Below are 21,565 nucleotides of genomic sequence, written 5' to 3'. Positions count from 1 at the left end.
TATGCCACAGCAACTGCAGAAGAAAAGGAGAAGTCGCTGCACAACAAAGAGGTATTTACAAGACTAACTACCCCTTACTAAGATGATGGAAAGAATATAGTTGGGATGGCATATAAATCAAAACTACTAATAGTGAATGAAGAGGACTGGGAGCCAGGCACTGGGCTGAGCATTTTCCAGGACCTCACTGCACCTGTGAGGTAATCTTGTAAAATGAGTTATGGTGACCATCTCCAGTCACAGATTAGCACAGTGAGGCACAAGGCTAAGAACTTGCCAAGAGTCACCCAACAACTAAGCAGCCCAACTAGGATCTTAGTCGAGAGCACATACTCTTAAAGTACCTGCCAAAGGGACCAAAAGTAAGGATGAAAGTGCCCCAAAGGCTGACTTCTCTTCCTCCTGCCTGACAGTCCAAGGAATCACACCTTTGCTGCTAGGCCAGGTTGAGAGTGAAGGTTTATTTCCATAATTTCTCAGTGTAGTTCCCTTCTGCACCTACAACTGCCTACCAGTGGCCCTATAATGGCAGGCGGCCCCACTCCTCTGCTGATTGCTGCTCTTTCAACAGTCTGACTTTGGCTTTGGCTAGGATTTCTACCTGAGTAACTTTCAAGTCACCCCGATGGAATAACTTCATAAGGGTTACAAATCTACCAGTGAGGTGCATCGTCCCCCCCCCCCCAACTCAGCCCCCGCCGCATTTTTGGATACAGTGAGCGGGGGTAAGGCCAGTATGTTTGGATCCCTGACTGTGTGCTGAACAGTCCCCGGGCCAGTGCTCCTTTTTGACCCTAGCAATGGGTGCTCTTGTAAGTGCTTCTCTTGGCCACACTCCCCAATTCTCAGTTTCACACAACAGAGGCTCCAGCTACCACAGCATCCAACTACATATCTCCCTAGGCATGGAAAACTAACGATCAGCACTCTGTCTGGAGACACAAAGGTCAGTGCCTACTACCTAGAGGATACGGCAGGGGATGCTGAGGTTCCAGCATCTTCCTGCCATCAACCATTCCTTTCACATCTGTTTTGGACTACGGGTTTATCATACACGCCTTGCCAAGTGGCCTGAGAGTACAGATATATATTGGGAACTTCCTCTCCAAGGTCAGGAGCATGGAGGGGAAGACAAGTAATATGCCGCCTGGCCATATACTAAGCCTTTATCTCCTAATCTGACCTTTTGCTTTTTAACAGCCAAGAACAAAGAGTGATATAACAAAACTCACTGTTTTTTGAGGCAGGTCATTGGACTGACATTGTTGGCCCTGAAGTTGTGTATGATTGATCTCAGTCCTTCTACCCATTGCTGAAAAGAGAAAGAGAAAGCATTCCTGATGAGTAAAACTACGAGCTAAAAATGGTGGTTTTTATTGGATAGCCTGTATCCATTTTGCATAAGAATAATGTAAACGCTTTGTTTATCTCCTCCCCACCACAGAGCAATCTTCATTCTGGTGCCATACTTTATTCTTTAATAAACAGCTTTCATTCTTTCCATGAAGATAAATGTAACATCTATAGCATCATTAAATGCTGGATTGTCACAAAGGAACGCTGCCCCCTGAATGACTTGTTAAACCTTCCAGTTGTAGCCTGTTTAAATAGAAGTCCTTTTTCAGCCGCTGGCAATCTTCATTATTTCTAAGCAACATTATACAATACACTATGACATATTTAGCTATTCCCATTTTAGAAGATGAGAGCATTGGGGTTCATCAATTTTATCATGTGATTCTATTTCAATCTAAGAATTTCTTACATATCTTACCTGTCTGTGTTTTCCAGCAAAGCCTTAAAAAGTAAAGCATGTACTGATTGCCAGGGTATCCAGAGCAAACAGTGAAGTGCTTACATAATTTCTGTTTAAGGATTTGGACCTCAGTTTTAGCTCATAACATCACTCCATGGATTTACAAGGAAAAGTGAAGGAAGACTGCATGGCAATAAAGGAATTTGGGTCTCTTAAGGACATTCTACTAGAAAAGGCTAGCCTATGAATTAAGGCCAACTCTGCCCTTGGGTCCAACAACTGATGCCAATGAATGCCATACCAAGTTGCTAAAATAAAGAATCACACTCTTGGCAACCTGCTTTGTAACAAATTGACATTGGGGGATAAAACAGAGCTGGGCCTCCACAAAGCCAGTACCTCCCCTTCTTTGGTTCATAGCATGACTGCTATAGCTTTGTGCTGAGGAAGGGGAAAAAATTTGGAGTCGACAGTAATATAGATGTATATTCAATCTGCACTGTCCAGTATGGTAGCCACTAGCCACATGTGGCTATTTAAACTGCATAAAAGTAAAACTCAGTGCTTCCCTTTCACTAACCCCATTTCAAGTGCTCCAAAGCCAACGTGGGGCTAGTGCCTACCATATCAGACAGCACATATAAAGAACATTCCCATCATTATAGAACATTCTGCCAGACAGCACAACATAATACTAGTGATTTAGTCATTGCAAAGGCCAGTGGTAAAGACTGAGTTCTATCAAATGTGTGTGGTTTTAATCTACTGTGAGAAAATAACAACATTAAAAATGTCATCTTGGGGCGCCTGGGTGGCTCAGTCGGTTAAGCGGCTGACTTCGGCTCAGGTCATGATCTCGCGGTCCGTGAGTTCGAGCCCCGCGTCGGGCTCTGTGCTGACAGCTCAGAGCCTGGAGCCTGTTTCGGATTCTGTGTCTCCCTCTCTCTGACCCTCCCCCGTTCATGCTCTGTCTCTCTCTGTCTCAAAAATAAATAAACGTTAAAAAAAAAATTAAAAAAATGTCATCTTAACCATTCTTAAGGAACAGTTAGTTCAATGGCATTAAATAACATTCACACTGCTATGTAGCCTTCACCACCATCCATCTCCAGAACTTCTTTCTTCTTGCAAAACTGAACCTCTCTCCCCCTTAAACAACTCCCCGTTTTCCTCTCCCCACCCCCAACCCTAGCAGCCACGATTCTACTTTCTGTCCCTATGAATGTGCCTATTCTAGGTTCTCCTTACAAATGGAGCCATACAGTATTTGCCCTTTGACAAATTTGCCCTATTTCACTTGGCATAATGTCCTCAAGGCTCAGGCAGGCTGCAACAGGTGACAGAACATCCTTCATTTTAAGGCTGAATAATATTCCATTGTAGGTGTAGACCACATTTGGTGTATTCATTCACCTGCTAATGGACACTTGGGTTGCTATTGTGATTAATGTGGCTATCGCAAACGATGCTTCTATGAACAGGGGTGCACAAATATTTCATCAAGTTCCTGCTTTCAGTTTTTTTGGATACTCTGAGGTGGAATTACTGGACCAAGTAGTAATTCTATTTTTCATTAAAAAAAATTTTAAAGTTTATTTATTTTGAGATCAAGTGCAAGTGGGATAGACACAGAGAAAGAGGGGACAGAGAATCCCAAGCAGGCTGTGCATTGTCAGTGCAGAGACTGACGTGCGGCCCAAACTCACAAACCGTGATCATGACCTGAGCAGAGACCAAGAGTTGGACGCTTGACCTACTGAGCCACTCAGGTACCCCTCTGTTTTTAATTTTTGAGGAACCACCATTCTGTTCCCCATGGCAGCTGTGTTATTTTACATTCCCACCAACAGTGAACAGGGGTTCCAATTTCTCCACATCCTTGTTGGCACCTGTTATTTTCCGTTTTGTTTTCATGCTGACAGTAGCTATCCTGGTGGATGTGAATCTAATAGAGAGTTTTGGCTTTCTTCTTTATGCTTCAATCATACCTAACGGCTTTCTAAAGAAGGACTTAGGAGCCATGAGAGGTAAATTTCCTTCCACAACTAGAAAAGGCTATTTCCTGAGGACGTAAACAGCATTGAAAGCCTCCTGATGGTGAAACCAGGATCCTGAGGCATGAGGAAGAAAGGCAATAGTAGCATTAAAGAAATGCTCAATTATTTTCATCAGCAGCCTTCACTTCCTCTGTCAGATTAAATATGGGAGTATAATTCCCTGGGGACTATCAAATAACCTGTTATTGGGCTAATAAACTACAGGCTCACACCCAGTTTCCCAAGAGAAGACAGAAAAGCAAATAATTTGGTTGCCATTAACTGGGAGGCATTTTCTCAACCTGAAGGCTTGTTACGTGTTCCAAAACACAGAGTCCATGGTTTCCAGGGATAAAAAAGTGGACAATCCGAGACTGTTCACTGGCTTTTTCTGAGCATTCTGATGTAGTTGTTTCTAAAAATAAATTATAGAGATACCAGGCTTTGAGGAGGCTGAAACAACTTTCATCCATCTTTTGAAAATACAATGCTGGTGAAGGTTCTTGTTTGTTGTGACCGAAAGGTCTCCATGCGTGACCTTTGAGGTCATCAGTCCAGTGACAGTACTCGTGCATTAGTTAGGGGGAAATGCCAACAGAATCCTCACGAGCCCTAAAGGGCGCTGGGATGGGGGAGGTTGTTGCTTCTTCTGAGATGATAGAAGTGAGGGTCAAGGGCCTTGCCCAAGATCACAGAGCAGCTGGTGCAGAGCTGAGAGGCAGGAAGAACTTTGTTACCGGCCCCTCTTCGGGGCTTGTTCACACATCTCCCTCCTTGGCATGACAAGGTCCCATCAGGACTTTCCTCCTTTTCCTGTCTTCCAGATAATGCACACCTAGCATATTAAGGCCAAAAGACTTAAGGAAATAGGTGAAGTGTTTTGTTTTGTTGTTTTCAACATAAAATAGATGAGATGCCAGCAGGTGTCAGTAGAACCCCAGAGTTTAGTTGGGAAGTTGCACTAGGGGTGAGCTAGAGGCACATGAACTTCTTTGAATGTTTTCAGATTAAAGAAGCCAAAAACAAAAACAAAACAAAACAAAAAAAAAAAAGGCAACTTAGATAAGTTTTCTTGAATTGCTGAAAATAAGCACATATGTTAACAGTCTACATCATGCCCCAAAAGATGCACCTTCAAGCCCAGGGCTGCATGTTTCTAGAAGGGTCGTTCCCTGACACACCTTGAGCACCCTCATTGGCTCAGTGATGACACATCCACCCTATGATTCCTATTACACTGGGTGCCTCCCTCTGGTCTGGCCTTCGTGAGTGGGCCAGCGCAGCCTGCATGCAGGGAACCAGCCCGAAGGATCAATTTGGATGTCCAAATCAGCAGTCTTTGCACTTCCCTGGCATGCTGTTCTTGTTAGGGTCCTCTCATTTTTTAATCTTTTCCAGGGCAGACAACCCCAGAATGTGCCACTCTGGCATGTGGATTTCCTTGAGCTGAAGACAATCAAGGCCCAATGAACTCAAGAAGAGCTTTTTACCTCTCTCTTAACTGCCTAAAAGAATTTAGTTAGGGGGCTTGTACGAGGAAGAGAGCTATTACCAAAGACAACAGTTTTTTTCTGTTTTTCTTTTTTTTAACATAAGAAGGTCTTGTCCGGGGGCGCCTGGGTGGCTCAGTCATTTGAGTAGCTGACTTCAGCTCAGGTCACGATCGCACAGCTCCTGAGTTCGAGCCCTGCATCAGGCTCTCTGCAGATAGCTCGGGGTCTGGAGTCTGCCTAGGATTCTGTGTCTCCCTCTCTCTCTGCCCTTCTCCCGCTCATGCTCTGTCTCTCTCAAAAATAAACAAATTAAAAAAAATACAAAAAGAAGGTCTTCTCCAAAGAGCATGATAATGATTTGTTTACCAAACATTTGCCCTTCCCATCTTCCTGTGAATTGTCTTTGCCTTTTTCTTTTTAAATTCATTTATTTATTTTGGGAGCGAGAATGCACATAAGCAAGGGAAGGGCATAGAAAAAGGAAGAGAGAAAGAGTACCCAGCAGACTCCACAGTCAGCAAGGAGCCCTATGCAAGGCTCAAACTCACAAACCGTGAAATCATGACCTGAGTTGAAATCAAGAGTTGGACACTTAACTGACTGAGCCACTTAGGTGCCCCCGATTGTGTCCCTTGCCTTTGAAACCCCAGACCCTTACCCCCTTCTTCTCCTTGGCTTAGGATGGCATATAAACCTCAATTATCTGATTATCAGAGAGCCTTTCTTGTCTTGTGGGGCTCTTGTACACACATAATTAAATTTGGTTTTCTCCCGTTAATCTCTTTTTATTAAAGGTGGGTATCTCAGCCAAGAACTCAGAAGGGTAGAGGGAAATTTATTTTTCCTCCCTTACACCATGCACTAGGGGCAAACTATGAAGCTTTTCAAGTAAAGATCTCCACAGGGTCTAAGGTTGCAGTAGGACAAGACCCTTTATAAGGTGCTTAAGATGTAAAATTGCAACGTTTCACGTATCTCCAGATGAATAATCAGTGGAGTACCTATATCTTTACACATTAAACTAGAAACTTGGTTTCAGACAGGCATTTGAGCTTTAAAGGGGTTCAGACTCTAAAATAAAGACACTGTAGGTAGAATCCTACGTGTTTTCTCTTATGGGTCCCTATATGCAAGGTGAATAATTTTAGTTGTTAAGATAAGTTAGGATTAGTTGCCATTAAATTGTCAATATTTAACTTTGAGGACAGGGGAAGCAAGACATTTTCAGCTGGTACACTGTTATAAGTAAACTACGTGGATATCACTCAGAGACCAGATTAGTAGTTTCTAGAGCTGGCTGTACATTGGAACCCCTGGGGAGCTTATAGGACAGTTTAGAAAGCTGGAAGTGGGGCACCTGGGTGGCTCAGTCAGCTAAATGTCCAACTCTTGCTATCAGCTCAGGTCATAATCTCATGGTTCATGAGTTCAAGCCCCAAGATGGGCTCTGCACTGACAGTGTGAAGCCTACTTGGGATTCTGTCTCCCTGTCTCTCTGCCCCTCCCCTACTTGCACTCTCTCTCTCTCTCTCAAAATAAACAAACTTAAAAAAAAAGAGGGGTGCTTGGGTGGCTCAGTCAGTTAAGCATCCGACTTTAGTTCAGGTCAATGATCTCATAGTTGTGGGTTTGAGTCCCGGGTCGGGCTCTGTGCTGACAGTTCAGAGCCTGGAGCTGCTTTGGATTCTGTATCTCCCTCTCTCTCGCCTTCCCCTGCTTGCTCTCTGTCTCTCTCTCAAAAATAAATGAACATTAAAGAAGAAGAAGAAGAAGAAAGAAGAAATGCCAATTCTCAGGTCCCACCCAAAATCTACCCACACAGCCACTCTGGGAATGGGGCCCAGCAACCTGCATTTCAACAGGCCCTCCAGATGACAATCATGCAGTCCTAGTATGGAGCATCTGGTACTGATCACAGATACAGATAACTGAAGAGGGTGTGGAGGTGGCCACAGGAGGATAGGCTTGTCTAGTTTTGTTTTAAACAATTTTATTGAGGTATAATTTAATATAATGAATGGCCTAGAAGCTTTTGATTCAAGTCTTTCAAATGCTAACTAACCACCCTTAGGGTGAGGACTGCCAATTGAGACACTTCAAATTTAAACCTTCATTGCCCTGTTTTGGTTTAAATTCACACACACATGTGTTAAAATATTAAAAAAAATTTTTTTTAATGTTTACTTATTTTTGAGAGAGACAGAGAGAGAGAGAGAGAGAGGCAGAGGAGAGAAGGGGCAGAGAGAGAGAGAGGGAGACACAGAATCCAAGCAGGTTCCAGGCTCTGAGCTGTCAGCACAGAGCCCAATGTGGGGCTTGAACTCACGAACAGTGAGATCATGACCTGAAGTCTGACACTTAACTGACTGAGCCACCCAGGCACCCCTGTGCTAAAGCATTGCAAGGAAAGTTACAAGCATTGCAAATGCAGAACAGGCAGCCAGAAGGAAGTTGGTTCAAAGGATGTTCCACAGGAAATCCAGCTGCTGGCAACATTCCAGGATCTCAGGAGGCAGCAAGAGATGGCCTGCGGATGCCAGTTAGAAGTGACAGCTCCCCCAGGTTCTGAGGAGGCAAGCACAGAATCTGGACAGGCCTGGGCTTTGGGAAGAACACTTATTGGAGAACCGGTAGAGAAGCAAGACGGAAGTCTGTTTCCCAGAGCTGGGGTACATGATCAGAACATAACCCACACCACCACTGGTCCTGTGGATGAGGGAGCTTGAGTCAGGCTGAGGACAAAGCACAAGCTAGCACATCCCCACCCCCAGGTGGGACCTGTGTGATATTCCTCAGGCACTCCTGGCTGCCCAAAACACAAAGGAAAGGAAAGGTTAATTGATAGAGATCACAGTCATCAGGACATGAGTCTCCATCAGTTTACAAATATCTTAGTAAATTATGAGAGAAGGCAATCTTAACAATTAGCCTAATCTTCAGAAATCTGTTAGACTCAGTTTCCGGGGGCCCTACATCACCCCTCCTAGTGATGTAGGACAAAGGCAAGAAGAAAATGACAGGTAAAATTAAATTTCCTTATAACCTGCAGCCCATTGACAAATACTTGAGGCAAATACAGATTGTACCATTTCTCCCGGAAGGTCCTACTGTCATAATGTTAATGCCTTACTAGAGGGAAAACAACCTTAGCTTGACAATAGCTAGGCCTCCAGTATCCTGTGAGTCTTCTTTAGTATATGGAAATCTCTTTGGAAACTTCCCATTTGCTTCTACCTTCCCAACTCCATAGTATATAACCAGTCACTCCTCACAACCCCAGTGCAGCTCTTTCTGCCCATGGGTCCTGTCCCCGTGCTTTAATACAATCACCATTCTGTATCAAAGACGTCTCCAAGAATTCTTTCTTGGCCGTCAGCCCTGAACCCCACCAACACCCCCAAACCTCATCAGAGAGTCTGGTGATTTAGGCAGGACTTGACAAAAAAAAAATCACATTTTTAAACCTTCAAATGTGCTCATCTAGGATTCTGAATCCATTCGGAAATTAAATAGAAGCAGATCTACCAATGTTTGCATATCACAGACCAACTTCTACATCAGATTAAGAGGGAAAAATAAAACTTTCTCTTTCACATCAGCGACTTCCTCCGGGTTCTCCTAAAGAGAGGAAAATGCAGGCAGAATGCACTCAGTGTCAGTCATAGGAGATATCCATGACAGTGCTGGAAATTCCCTTCTGGCCTGGGACAGAAGGCAAAGTGGGAGACAAAGACAGCCTTGATGGCAAGAATGAATCGGGCATCGGAGCCTGAAAGTCACCACAGTTGCTACCCTGAGAGAGAGGAGTACAAGATAACAGAGAAGCGGAGGACTCTCATGCATAATCAAGGAGCTAAATTTGGCAATCCTAGATACAATTCAGAAGAAAAAACCCAGGATCAAAGGGGAAATTAAGGAGCCTGTACTAATGACCAATAGTGAACTACTGAAACTGGCATCAAAACAGCAATTGGGAATTCGCAGAAAAAACAAAAGCTCAGTAGAGAGACAGCTAAATGGTAATCTCAAAAGCCCTTGGGAAGTCAATATAATTCTGATAAACTTTTCAAATCTAAAAGACCCAAGAGAAGAAAAAAGGAAGAACAACTGGGGTCCTTTCTCTTGACATCATCTGAGCACCTTCCAGAAAATACAAGTTTTTCATCTGCTGTTCTCCATCCACAGAGTAAAACTGATCAAGGTAAAAGGAGGAAGGCATTAAGTGCCATCTGATGCTTTTTCTTTTTTACATCTGTTAATTTATTTTTGAGAGTACACACACATACACACACACACACACACACACACGTGCGCACACAAGTTGGTGAGGGGCAGAGAGAGAGGGAGATACAGAATCTGAAGCAGGCTCCAGGCTCTGAGCTATCAGACAGAGCCCAAAGCAGAGCTCGAACCCATAAACTGAGATCATGACCTGAGCCAAAGTAGGTCACCTAACCACTGACTGAGCCACCCAGGTACCCCAAAGCCCTCTAATTCTTAAATCACCTTCAGAGCATGGCAAACGAGTATTTGGGCAGGAAATTAGCTGCCAGGAAGGAGTATATGTGGCTGTGTTTGAAAGATAAATTTGGATGGGCCTGGATAATATTATCCTTTCTAGTCAAAACTAGTGTAGGCACTCACAGATAGTCAAAACAGTCTCTTAGCCTGGCTGGTTATCTTGACAACACTGGGTAGTTAGGTCAAAAAGAACCTCTAAATAGTCATAAGAAATGGAGGACATCGTGCTGTTCTGGATCATCATTCAGAAGCTGAAGTGTCAAATTCCCCTACCATTGGATTCTGTTCATTATCATTCCAAGAGGCAATTTTTGCATTGCCTAAGCTGTCCTAGTGTATGTATAGTACCTTGTCTCAAATAGCACATCTAATTCCAGATATGTACCCCAATAAATACACTGTTGAAGGGAATCAAGATACGCCACCCCAAAATATGACGCTTTGGTCCAAAAATTATTTTGAGCTGAAGGCATCTGAATTCCTGAAATCCCTTTTGTGACTAAAAGCAGATCCTGCCTGAAAGAACCCCACTGTCATAAATCTAGATCCAGGAGTGGCTCTAACCTTCCCTTCTGGAAGACGAAAACTTGGCACCACACTCTAACAGAAATGGTCATAAAATTCTCATGTCCATCTATTCTCAGGGCTCATTTATCTTTCCTAAAAGTCATTTGTTCTCCTGTAAGTAGCCTTTGCCCCTTTCTTTCCCCTGCTAAGAGGAGGTACAAACTCTTAAATATCCCTGCTCCTTTGGCTATTTAATTCCTTCTGTGTTGCGCCACGCACATAAAATTAATAAATCTGTATGCCTTTTCTCTGTTAATTGTCTTTTGTCAGTTTATTTCACAGACCCAGCTGAAGAAACCAAACTAAAAATGGAGGTACGTCTTACACTCAGAATACACTAATGCCTTAGGTTCATTTATGCTACAGACTTATATACGACATACAATGCTCTTTCCTGACTTAACAGAGCAAGCAGCTCCAATCTTACAAATCTAGAACTGATTCACAAACAAAATGAGATATTGCTTTATTTTATGCAACATTTTTTTTTGGCATCTGCAAAGAGAACTCTAGATTAACTGAAGAATTTTAAGATATTAAGAAAACCAAGAGCATTACCCTATGCCAGTCAGAAACCAGTTTTGTGAAAGCGCACTTTTGGTCACAGCTGTCAAATCTGCAAAAATCCTGGTGGTAAAGGAAGAGCAATGGCTGGTGAATTAAAAGGTATTCGTGCAGTGGTTCTCTGGCTGATGCCTGTATTGTCAAGCTCTGAAGTCACCATTCCTCCTGACCCTGGACCAGCTGACAGAGCTGGCAAATTAAGACATGCAGACATGCCAAAATGAACACTAACGGTATCTCTACACGCAGAGGCTCTGTGATAAACATAACCCATCAGGGAGCTGCTGGCCAATTCTTGCCTATGTAGCATCAACCTACATAGCTCAGGCAAACCAATCTATAGGTATACCTATAAACTAAATAGGGACTTGCTATAGAAGATGCTAAAAAGGGGCCAACCTTCATTACCTTCCCATCCTTATGGAAATCTTTCCCCCAAACTTCCCATGCAAGAAGGAAGGAAGGAGGAAGGAAGAAGGAGGGAAGGAGGAAGGAAAGAAAGAAAGAAAGAAAGAAAGAAAGAAAGAAAGAAAGAAGGTCAGAGAAGAATGTGACAGCAGGAAAATGGAAAGGAAAAAAGAATATTTATGACAGAGATGAACAAATGAATGCCTAGATTACGTGCTTTCATACTTCCGGAAAATGTGGGGGCTGAGAATGCCTCTGTGACCTTGCTTGTTGACCGTTTACTGGAAAGCAATAGTTTCTGGAAGAGTTTCATTTGTGTTGCCTTCAACAGGCAAAAAATCCCACAAAACAACAACAACAACAACAACAGAAAAACAACAACAAAATACCAGTTTGGTAAATAGCTGAATACCACCCCCCTGGGGCTGAGATTCCTACCAGGATAATAGTGCTTCATGGAGCACTACAGTGAAGAAACCTAACAAGGCTTTCTCGTGCTTCATTGACCAGGGAGCCTCCTTTAAATGTAGGCTTTTGTGAGGAATCTATTTTGCAGTTCACCAGTTTGGGAAGGGCTGCCTTATGATTTCAACGTCTACAGGTAAGGACGTTAACTTTTACCTCAACAGTAGAGTAAAATCATACAACGTTCAGGTAGAAGTGGTTGGGCAGTAACAGAATACAGGATCTAGAGTGAATCTGATGCCTGGCTTCAAGACATGAGCTCTGCCACTTACTGGCTGTGTGACCTTGGGCAAGTTACTCAACCTCTCTGGGCCCTTTTCTTCCTCTGCAAAATGATAATCATGCCCAGCCCCGAGACTGCTGTGAGAGTTAAATGAGATAATATATGTAAAGCACTTTGAACATTACCTGGTATTCAATATAAACTAAAAAATTCCATGCTGCTGTTCTTATGTAATTATTGGGGGTCCACTGGTCAGCATTTCTGTAAAGGGCCAGAATATACATAGTTTAGGCTTTAAGAAGGCCACATATGATTCTCTGTTTTATAGTTTTTATGTTTTGTTAACAACTTTTTAAAAATGTAAAAAGCCATTCTCAGCTCACTGGCTATACAAAAACTAAGGCTGAGGGCTGGGTTTGGCCCATAGGCTGCACTTTCCCAGCTCCTGATTATTTTTATTTTTACTTTGAGAGACAGAGAAAGCATGAACAGGGGTGGGGCAGAGAGAGAAAGAGAGAGAGAATCACATCCCAAGCAGGCTCTTTGCTGTCAGCGCAGAGCCCGATGTGGGACTCCATCCCACAAACCACGAAATCATTACCTGAGCTGAAAATCAGAATCAGACATGTAACTGACTGAACCACCCTGGGGCCTCTGCCAGCCTGATTATTAAACTTGCCCCAGATTATAGTGCTCAGAGGCAATAAGGTCTCATCTCAGATGAGGTGTCCCACCCATCTCCTCGTTCATCCTATTTTTTTAAAGATCAGAAAACACACGAACACATGTAAGCTCTTTTTACACATACACTATGTTCACAGTGGCAATTTCTGCCAGCAGTAAAAAAAAAAAAAACTGGAGCTATGCGTTAAGGAGGGGAGCAGTTTATTTTATTTTATTTTTTTTTTATGAAATTTATTGACAAATTGGTTTCCATACAACACCAGTGCTCATCCCAAAGGTGCCCTCCTCAATACCCATCACCCACCCTCCCCTCCCTCCCACCCCCCATCAACCCTCAGTTTGTTCTCAGTTTTTAACAGTCTCTTATGCTTTGGCTCTCTCCCACTCTAACCTCTTTTTTTTTTTTTTTTTTTCCTTCCCCTCCCCCATGGGTTCCTGTTAAGTTTCTCAGGATCCACATAAGAGTGAAACCATATGGTATCTGTCTTTCTCTGTATGGCTTATTTCACTTAGCATTACACTCTCCAGTTCCATCCACGTTGCTACAAAGGGCCATATTTCATTTTTTTCTCATTGCCACATAGTATTCCATTGTGTATATAAACCACAATTTCTTTATCCATCATCAGTTGATGGACATTTAGGCTCTTTCCATAATTTGGCTATTGTTGAGAGTGCTGCTATGAACATTGGGGTACAAGTGCCCCTATGCATCAGTACTCCTGTATCCCTTGGATAAATTCCTAGCAGTGCTATTGCTGGGTCATAGGGTAGGTCTATTTTTAATTTTCTGAGGAACCTCCACACTGCTTTCCAGAGCGGCTGCACCAATTTGCATTCCCACCAACAGTGCAAGAGGGTTCCCGTTTCTCCACATCCTCGCCAGCATCTATAGTCTCCTGATTTGTTCATTTTGGCCACTCTGACTGGCGTGAGGTGATACCTGAGTGTGGTTTTGATTTGTATTTCCCTGATAAGGAGCGACGCTGAACATCTTTTCATGTGCCTGTTGGCCATCTGGATGTCTTCTTTAGAGAAGTATCTATTCATGTTTTCTGCCCATTTCTTCACTGGGTTATTTGTTTTTCGGGTGTGGAGTTTGGTGAGCTCTTTATAGATTTAGATACTAGCCCTTTGTCCGATATGTCATTTGCAAATATCTTTTCCCATTCCGTTGGTTGCCTTTTAGTTTTGTTGGTTGTTTCCTTTGCTGTGCAGAAGCTTTTTATCTTCATAAGGTCCCAGTAATTCACTTTTGCTTTTAATTCCCTTGCCTTTGGGGATGTGTCGAGGAAGAGATTGCTACGGCTGAGGTCAGAGAGATCTTTTCCTGCTTTCTCCTCTAAGGTTTTGATGGTTTCCTGTCTCACATTTAGGTCCTTTATCCATTTTGAGTTTATTTTTGTAAATGGTGTGAGAAAGTGGTCTAGTTTCAACCTTCTGCATGTTGCTGTCCAGTTCTCCCAGCACCATTTGTTAAAGAGGCTGTCTTTTTTCCATTGGATGTTCTTTCCTGCTTTGTCAAAGATGAGTTGGCCATACATTTGTGGGTCTAATTCTGGGGTTTCTATTCTATTCCATTGGTCTGTGTGTCTGTTTTTGTGCCAATACCATGCTGTCTTGATGATGACAGCTTTGTAGTAGAGGCTAAAGTCTGGGATTGTGATGCCTCCTGCTTTGGTCTTCTTCTTCAAAATTCCTTTGGCTATTCGGGGCCTTTCGTGGTTCCATATGAATTTTAGGATTGCTTGTTCTAATTTCGAGAAGAATGCTGGTGCAATTTTGATTGGGATTGCATTGAATGTGTAGATAGCTTTGGGTAGTATTGACATTTTGACAATATTTATTTTTCCAATCCATGAGCAGGGAGTGTCTTTCCATTTCTTTAAGTCTTCTTCAATTACCTTCATAAGCTTTCTATAGTTTTCAGCATACAGATCCTTTACATCTTTGGTTAGATTTATTCCTAGGTATTTTATGCTTCTTGGTGCAATTGTGAATGGGATCATTTTCTTTATTTGTCTTTCTGTTGCTTCATTGTTAGTGTATAAGAATGCAACTGATTTCTGGACATTGATTTTGTATCCTGCAACTTTGCTGAATTCATGTATCAGTTCTAGCAGACTTTTGGTAGAGTCTATCGGATTTTCCATGTATAATATCATGTCATCTGCAAAAAGCGAAAGCTTGACTTCATCTTTGCCAATTTTGATGCCTTTGATTTCCTTTTGTTGTCTGATTGCTGATGCTAGAACTTCCAGCACTATGTTAAACAACAGCGGTGAGAGTGGGCATCCCTGTCGTGTTCCTGATCTCAGGGAAAAAGCTCTCAGTTTTTTCCCATTGAGGATGATGTTAGCTGTGGGCTTTTCATAAATGGCTTTTATGATCTTTAAGTATGTTCCTTCTATCCCGACTTTCTCAAGGGTTTTTATTAAGAAAGGGTGCTGGATTTTGTCAAAGGCCTTTTCTGCATCGATTGACAGGATCATATGGTTCTTCTCTTTTTTTTTTGTTAATGTGATGGATCACGTTGATTGATTTGCGAATGTTGAACCAGCCCTGCATCCCAGGAATGAATCCCACTTGATCATGGTGAATAATTCTTTTTATATGCTGTTGAATTCGATTTGCTAGTATCTTATTGAGAATTTTTGCATCCATATTCATCAGGGATATTGGCCTGTAGTTCTCTTTTTTTACTGGGTCTCTGTCTGGTTTAGGAATCAAAGTAATACTGGCTTCATAGAATGAGTCTGGAAGTTTTCCTTCCCTTTCTATTTCTTGGAATAGCTTGAGAAGGATAGGTATTATCTCTGCTTTAAATGTCTGGTAGAACTCCCCTGGGAAGCCATCTGGTCCTGGACTCTTATTTGTTGGGAGATTTTTGATAACCGATTCAATTTCTTCGCTGGTTATGGGTCTGTTCAAGCTTTCTATTTCCTCCTGATTGAGTTTTGGAAGAGTGTGGGTGTTCAGGAATTTGTCCATTTCTTCCAGGTTGTCCAATTTGTTGGCATATAATTTTTCATAGTATTCCCTGATAACTGTTTGTATCTCTGAGGGATTGGTTGTAATAATTCCATTTTCATTCATGATTTTATCTATTTGGGTCATCTCCCTTTTCTTTTTGAGAAGCCTGGCTAGAGGTTTGTCAATTTTGTTTATTTTTTCAAAAAACCAACTCTTGGTTTCGTTGATCTGCTCTACAGTTTTTTTAGATTCTATATTGTTTATTTCTGCTCTGATCTTTATTATTTCTCTTCTTCTGCTGGGTTTAGGCTGCCTTTGCTGTTCTGCTTCTATTTCCTTTAGGTGTGCTGTTAGATTTTGTATTTGGGATTTTCTTGTTTCTTGAGATAGGCCTGGATTGCAATGTATTTTCCTCTCAGGACTGCCTTCGCTGCGTCCCAAAGTGTTTGGATTGTTGTATTTTCATTTTCGTTTGTTTCCATATATTTTTTGATTTCTTCTCTAATTGCCTGGTTGACCCACTCATTCGTTAGTAGGGTGTTCTTTAACCTCCACGCTTTTGGAGGTTTTCCAGACTTTTTCCTGTGGTTGATTTCAAGCTTCATAGCATTGTGGTCTGAAAGTATGCATGGTATAATTTCAATTCTTGTAAACTTATGAAGGGCTGTTTTGTGACCCAGTATATGATCTATCTTGGAGAATGTTCCATGTGCACTCGAGAAGAAAGTATATTCTGTTGCTTTGGGATGCAGAGTTCTAAATATATCTGTCAAGTCCATCTGATCCAATGTATCATTCAGGGCCCTTGTTTCTTTATTGACCGTGTGTCTAGATGATCTATCCATTTCTGTAAGTGGGGTGTTAAAGTCCCCTGCAATTACCACATTCTTATCAATAAGGGTGCTTCTGTTTATGAGTAATTGTTTTATATACTTGGGGGCTCCGGTATTCGGCGCATAGACATTTATAATTGTTAGCTCTTCCTGATGGACAGACCCTGTAACTATTATATAATGTCCTTCTTCATCTCTTGTTACAGCCTTTAATTTAAAGTCTAGTTTGTCTGATATAAGTATGGCTACTCCAGCTTTCTTTTGGCTTCCAGTAGCATGATAAATAGTTCTCCATCCCCTCACTCTGAATCTAAAGGTGTCCTCAGGTCTAAAATGAGTCTCTTGTAGACAGCAAATAGATGGGTCTTGTTTTTTATCCATTCTGATACCCTATGTCTTTTGGTTGGTGCATTTAATTCCGTTTACATTCAGTGTTATTATAGAAAGATACGGGTTTAGAGTCATTGTGATGTCTGTATGTTTTATGCTTGTAGTGATGTCTCTGGTACTTTGTCTCACAGGGTCCCCCTTAGGATCTCTTGTAGGGCTGGTTTAGTGGTGACAAATTCCTTCAGTTTTTGTTTGTTTGGGAAGACCTTTATCTCTCCTTCTATTCTAAATGACAGACTTGCTGGATAAAGGATTCTAGGCTGCATATTTTTGCTGTCTAGCACCCTGAAAATCTCGTGCCAATTCTTTCTGGCCTGCCAAGTTTCAAAAGAGAGATCAGTCACGAGTCTTATAGGTCTCCCTTTATATGTGAGGGCACGTTTACCCCTTGCTGCTTTCAGAATTTTCTCTTTATCCTTGTATTTTGCGAGTTTCACTATGATATGTCGTGCAGAAGATCGATTCAAGTTACGTCTGAAGGGAGTTCTCTGTGCCTCTTGGATTTCAATGCCTTTTTCCTTCCCCAGTTCAGGGAAGTTCTCAGCTATTATTTCTTCAAGTACCCCTTCAGCACCTTTCCCTCTCTCTTCCTCCTCTGGAATACCAATTATGCGTATATTATTTCTTTTTAGTGTATCACTTAGTTCTCTAATTTTCCAGGAGGGGAGCAGTTTAAAGCCGGTGACATTTTTCTCTCCCAGGGCCAAAAGGTGAAATCCAAACGTCACATGATACTTCTGGAGCAATTAGAGTAACTCACTTTGTATTCCCTTGGTGGAGTCATTTGATAACACTCTCAATTAGGGCAAACTGAGCGGCTCTGAGCTGGGTCTAGAGCATAGAGTCTCTTAGGAAACCTGTCCAGTTCATGAAACACAACAGGGGGTGGAGAAGGCAGGCCCTTGCGACGAAAACTTGTCCCTCACAAAGCCCCCACATTCTGTAGAGGAGCACCCAGGGGACTCGTTCTAAAGATGAGCTGGTAACACCAAGAAAACCTACCTCAAAGATCATGGGGATTTACAATTACACCGAAGCCCAAGAAAAGATTTTAAAGACCAAGGAAATGCACGTGATAGAAATTTTAAATGATAAAATACAGTACATTAAACTCTATAAACAGTATGAGCCCAACTGTGTATGAAAGAAAATTGTGTGAATTAAAAAGACACATTGGGGTGGCTGGGATGGGATTGGAGGGATCAAGAATGGGGTTTCCTTTGGGGGCTGGACGATAGGTTCTAGAACTAGACAGAAGGGGCTGTTGCACAACACTGTGATCTACTAAATGGCACTAAATTGTCCACTTACTTCTAAGTGGCACATTTTGCATTATGTGAATTTCCCTTCAATTTAAAAAAAGACACAGAAGATGGGGTAATGCACTCTGGTGGAGGGGGGGAGGGTGGTTCTTTTCCTCTGTGTCCTCTTCTGCACTTTCTACTCGAATGTACTGGAAGTACCCGCTCTACCATAAGCAATACTCCCTCTGCCTTCGGAAAACGCTTGTGAACAATACAAAAATGCATGGTCTGTGCAAATGTTTAAAATGAATTTGCCGGTGTGCTCAGGGTTGCTGCAGACTGGGGCTCTAAGCCACACTTTCCTCCTCTTACTACCCCAAAGAGACCTCACTGATGCAGGTGAGAAAAACTGCCTAAAAGGACAGCAAAATCTCTTCTAGCTCCAGTGTCCGGTTCCTGAATGTGAACTTTAACAAGGAGGTTTATTTTTTTTTTTTAACGTTTATTTTTGAGAAAGAGACAGAGAATGAGCAGGGGAGGGGCAGAGAGAGAGGGAGACACAGAATCCAAAGCAGGCTCTGAGTTGTCAGCACAGAGCCCTATGCCAAGCTCGAGTCCATGAATCGTGAGATCATGACTTCAGTTGAAGTCGGACGCTCAACCAACTGAGCCACCCAGGCACCTTCTTTTCTTTTTAAAGGTTTATTTATTTTTGAGAGAGCGAGAGCGCACAGGCAGGGAGGGGCAGAGAGAGAGGGAGACAGAGGATCCCAAGCAGGCTCCATGCTGATGGTAGCGAGCCCGACGCCAGGGCTCATACTCGGGAACCATGAGATCATGACCTGAGAAGTTGGACGCTTAACCAACTGATCCACCCAGGTGCCCCAGGCAAGGAGCTTAACTTTGAAGTAAGTCTGGTGCCATGAGAATCGATAGTTAAAATCCACCATTGACTACTAAAGAAATTTGAGAATTCCAAAAAAACAAAAAACAAAAAAACCCCACGAAGATAGGTGTTTTTAGAATGGCAAGGGGCTACAGATGCAGAACACAGGGACAGCAGGCCAGGGCTGGCTGGTCCACAGACACGGCCTGAGGGCCCCCAACTAGCAAGTGAGCTCCTTTATGTTGTAGGATCCACAGCGGGACCTGTGGCATACACATTCTCAGAGAACCTATTTTAAATAAATTTATTGTCCTTTCCCCCCTGTCTCGATGTCACTAGGCCCTCACTTTCTGATAACCGTATCCGTATATCATACTCCCAGCTAATCAGACTTAAAATCTGTCTCTCCCATAGCTTCTCTCCCCTTACCCAGGAACAAGCTCTCTGGATTCCGTGTTCAGAGGTGTCTCAGGCCTCCCTCCATGGGTAACTGGTTGCAGCCAAGTACCACTGATTTTCTTGAATTCTATCTCAGGACTTCTCAAACCATAAGTACATTCGGAATCTTATTCAAATGCTGATTCCGATTCCTCAGGGCTGAGGCAGGGCCGGAGATTCCACTCAGAGTTCCCAGGTGCTGCTGCTGAGACCCAGATGCTGAGGAGAGATGCTCTCAGCCACATGTTACTACCATGTGTTGATCTGAGAATGTAGAGTATGTTGTATCCCTCCCATGACACCAGGCATGGCCTTCCCTTGCCCCCCTAGAATCATCAGGATGGATTCCACAAGCATCTCAGCTTGGCACTCCCAGCAGGTCACAGGCTTGGCCTGACTTTCGAATTTCCCAATGAGAAGTGTTCACTCCAGTCTTCACCCTGGATCTACCACTGCAGGTACAATATTCCTCTGCTTCTGAATCTCTACTCATGTCTTCACCCTGCCACATGCACAGCCTTCTGTCTTCGGGTGACTGCACACTGAGGACATCACCATAAGGGGACCAGCAGGCCCTCCCTCTTTTGGGTACAAAGTCCTGCCTCTTTTACCGAAATACTTTTCTCCCCCACTCCCTCTCTAACCGCAGAACCTCCCATCCTAACAGTTTGAAGACTGGCCTTAGAGATGGGGATGTGACCTACATTAGACCAAAGACTTCCACGTATATACAAGTGCCCTCCAAACAACTGATCCATACTGTCCGCGGCATCTAATATACTTTCTCTTGCAAAGAGATTCCTTAACTCTTATAGAAGGAAATAACTTTAAGGGTCACTTGGTACAACTCTTTTTTGTTTGTGAGAATAAAAAAGCCCATGTAGTAGAAATGATTTGTCCAACCTTAGAAATCATCACACACACACACACACACACACACACACACACACAAAATTCTTGGATGAATACCTGGATGAATGAAGGTACAAAGGAAAAAAAAAATGGGCATCTTCTTTTTTTTTTTTTAGTTTTTTAAAAAAATTTTAACGTGTATTTATTTTTGAGAGAGAGAGTGGGACAGGCAGAGTGGGAGCTGGGGAGGGGCAGAGAGAGAGGGAGACACAGAATCTGAAGCAGGCTCCAGGCTCTGAGCCGTCAGCACAGAGCCTGACATGGGACCCGGACCCATAAGTCGTGTGAGATCATGACCTGAGTTGAAGTTGGACACTTAACCGACTGAGCCACCCAGGCGCCCCAACAGGCATCTTTATTTAAAATGTCAGTGGGGCGCCTGGGTGGCGCAGTCGGTTAAGCGTCCGACTTCAGCCAGGTCACGATCTCGCGGTCCGTGAGTTCGAGCCCCGCGTCGGGCTCTGGGCTGATGGCTCAGAGCCTGGAGCCTGTTTCCGATTCTGTGTCTCCCTCTCTCTCTGCCCCTCCCCCGTTCATGCTCTGTCTCTCTCTGTCCCCAAAATAAATAAACGTTGAAAAAAAAAATTAAAAAAAAAATTAAATGTCAGTGAAATGAACACATTAGGTAAATATCAGCATTCATCTTACTGTAAGTACATTCATGCTGCATGTTGGCTGAGGTCTAGACCTAAGGTTCTAAATGAGTCACAGACAGATCTGTCATTTGGCATACATGGCATTTAAAAATGAACATAGGGCACCTGGGTGGCTCAGTCGGTTGAGCATCCAACTCTTGGCATTGGCTCAGGTCATGATCTCATGGATTCATGAGTTCAAGCCCCACATCAGGCTCTGTGCTGACAGTGTGGAGCCTGCTTTGGATTCTCTGTCCCCCTCTCTCTCTGCCCCTCCTGATTTCGAGCTGTCTCTGTCTCTCTTAAAATAAATACAGTTAAAAAAATCATTAAAAAATGAATATATTTGTCAACATTTTAACAGATTTCATGTAAAAAAAATCCAGATGTCTAGTATCTTATGGACAAAATATCAGCATCTCCAACAATCTAGCAACCTTAAGGCCCATGTTCTTAGATAGTTGGAAAACTGGTTGAAGCAGATGCTGCCCTCCACCCCCTAGAGGGTGTATGTACCCCCCAACTCGCTACTGTCTA

At 42.9% G+C, this 21,565-nt stretch overlaps 1 protein-coding gene across 6 annotated transcripts in view; it reads right to left on the bottom strand.

Moving 5' to 3' along the window:
* PLCB4 (phospholipase C beta 4) overlaps positions 1-21,565 on the bottom strand; it is a 424,450-nt gene that overhangs the window by 113,707 nt on the left and 289,178 nt on the right. For all 6 annotated transcript variants that reach the window (XM_030310086.1, XM_030310087.1, XM_030310089.1 and 3 more), the window contains one exon: positions 1,233-1,312. In XM_030310086.1, coding sequence (XP_030165946.1) covers positions 1,233-1,312 — 80 coding nt within the window. The remainder of the gene's footprint in view (positions 1-1,232; positions 1,313-21,565) is intronic.

Source organism: Lynx canadensis, chromosome A3, assembly GCF_007474595.2.
Source record: "Lynx canadensis isolate LIC74 chromosome A3, mLynCan4.pri.v2, whole genome shotgun sequence".
In the NCBI taxonomy this organism is placed as follows: Eukaryota; Metazoa; Chordata; class Mammalia; order Carnivora; family Felidae; genus Lynx; species Lynx canadensis.
This window is presented reverse-complemented; position numbering and strand designations above follow the sequence as displayed.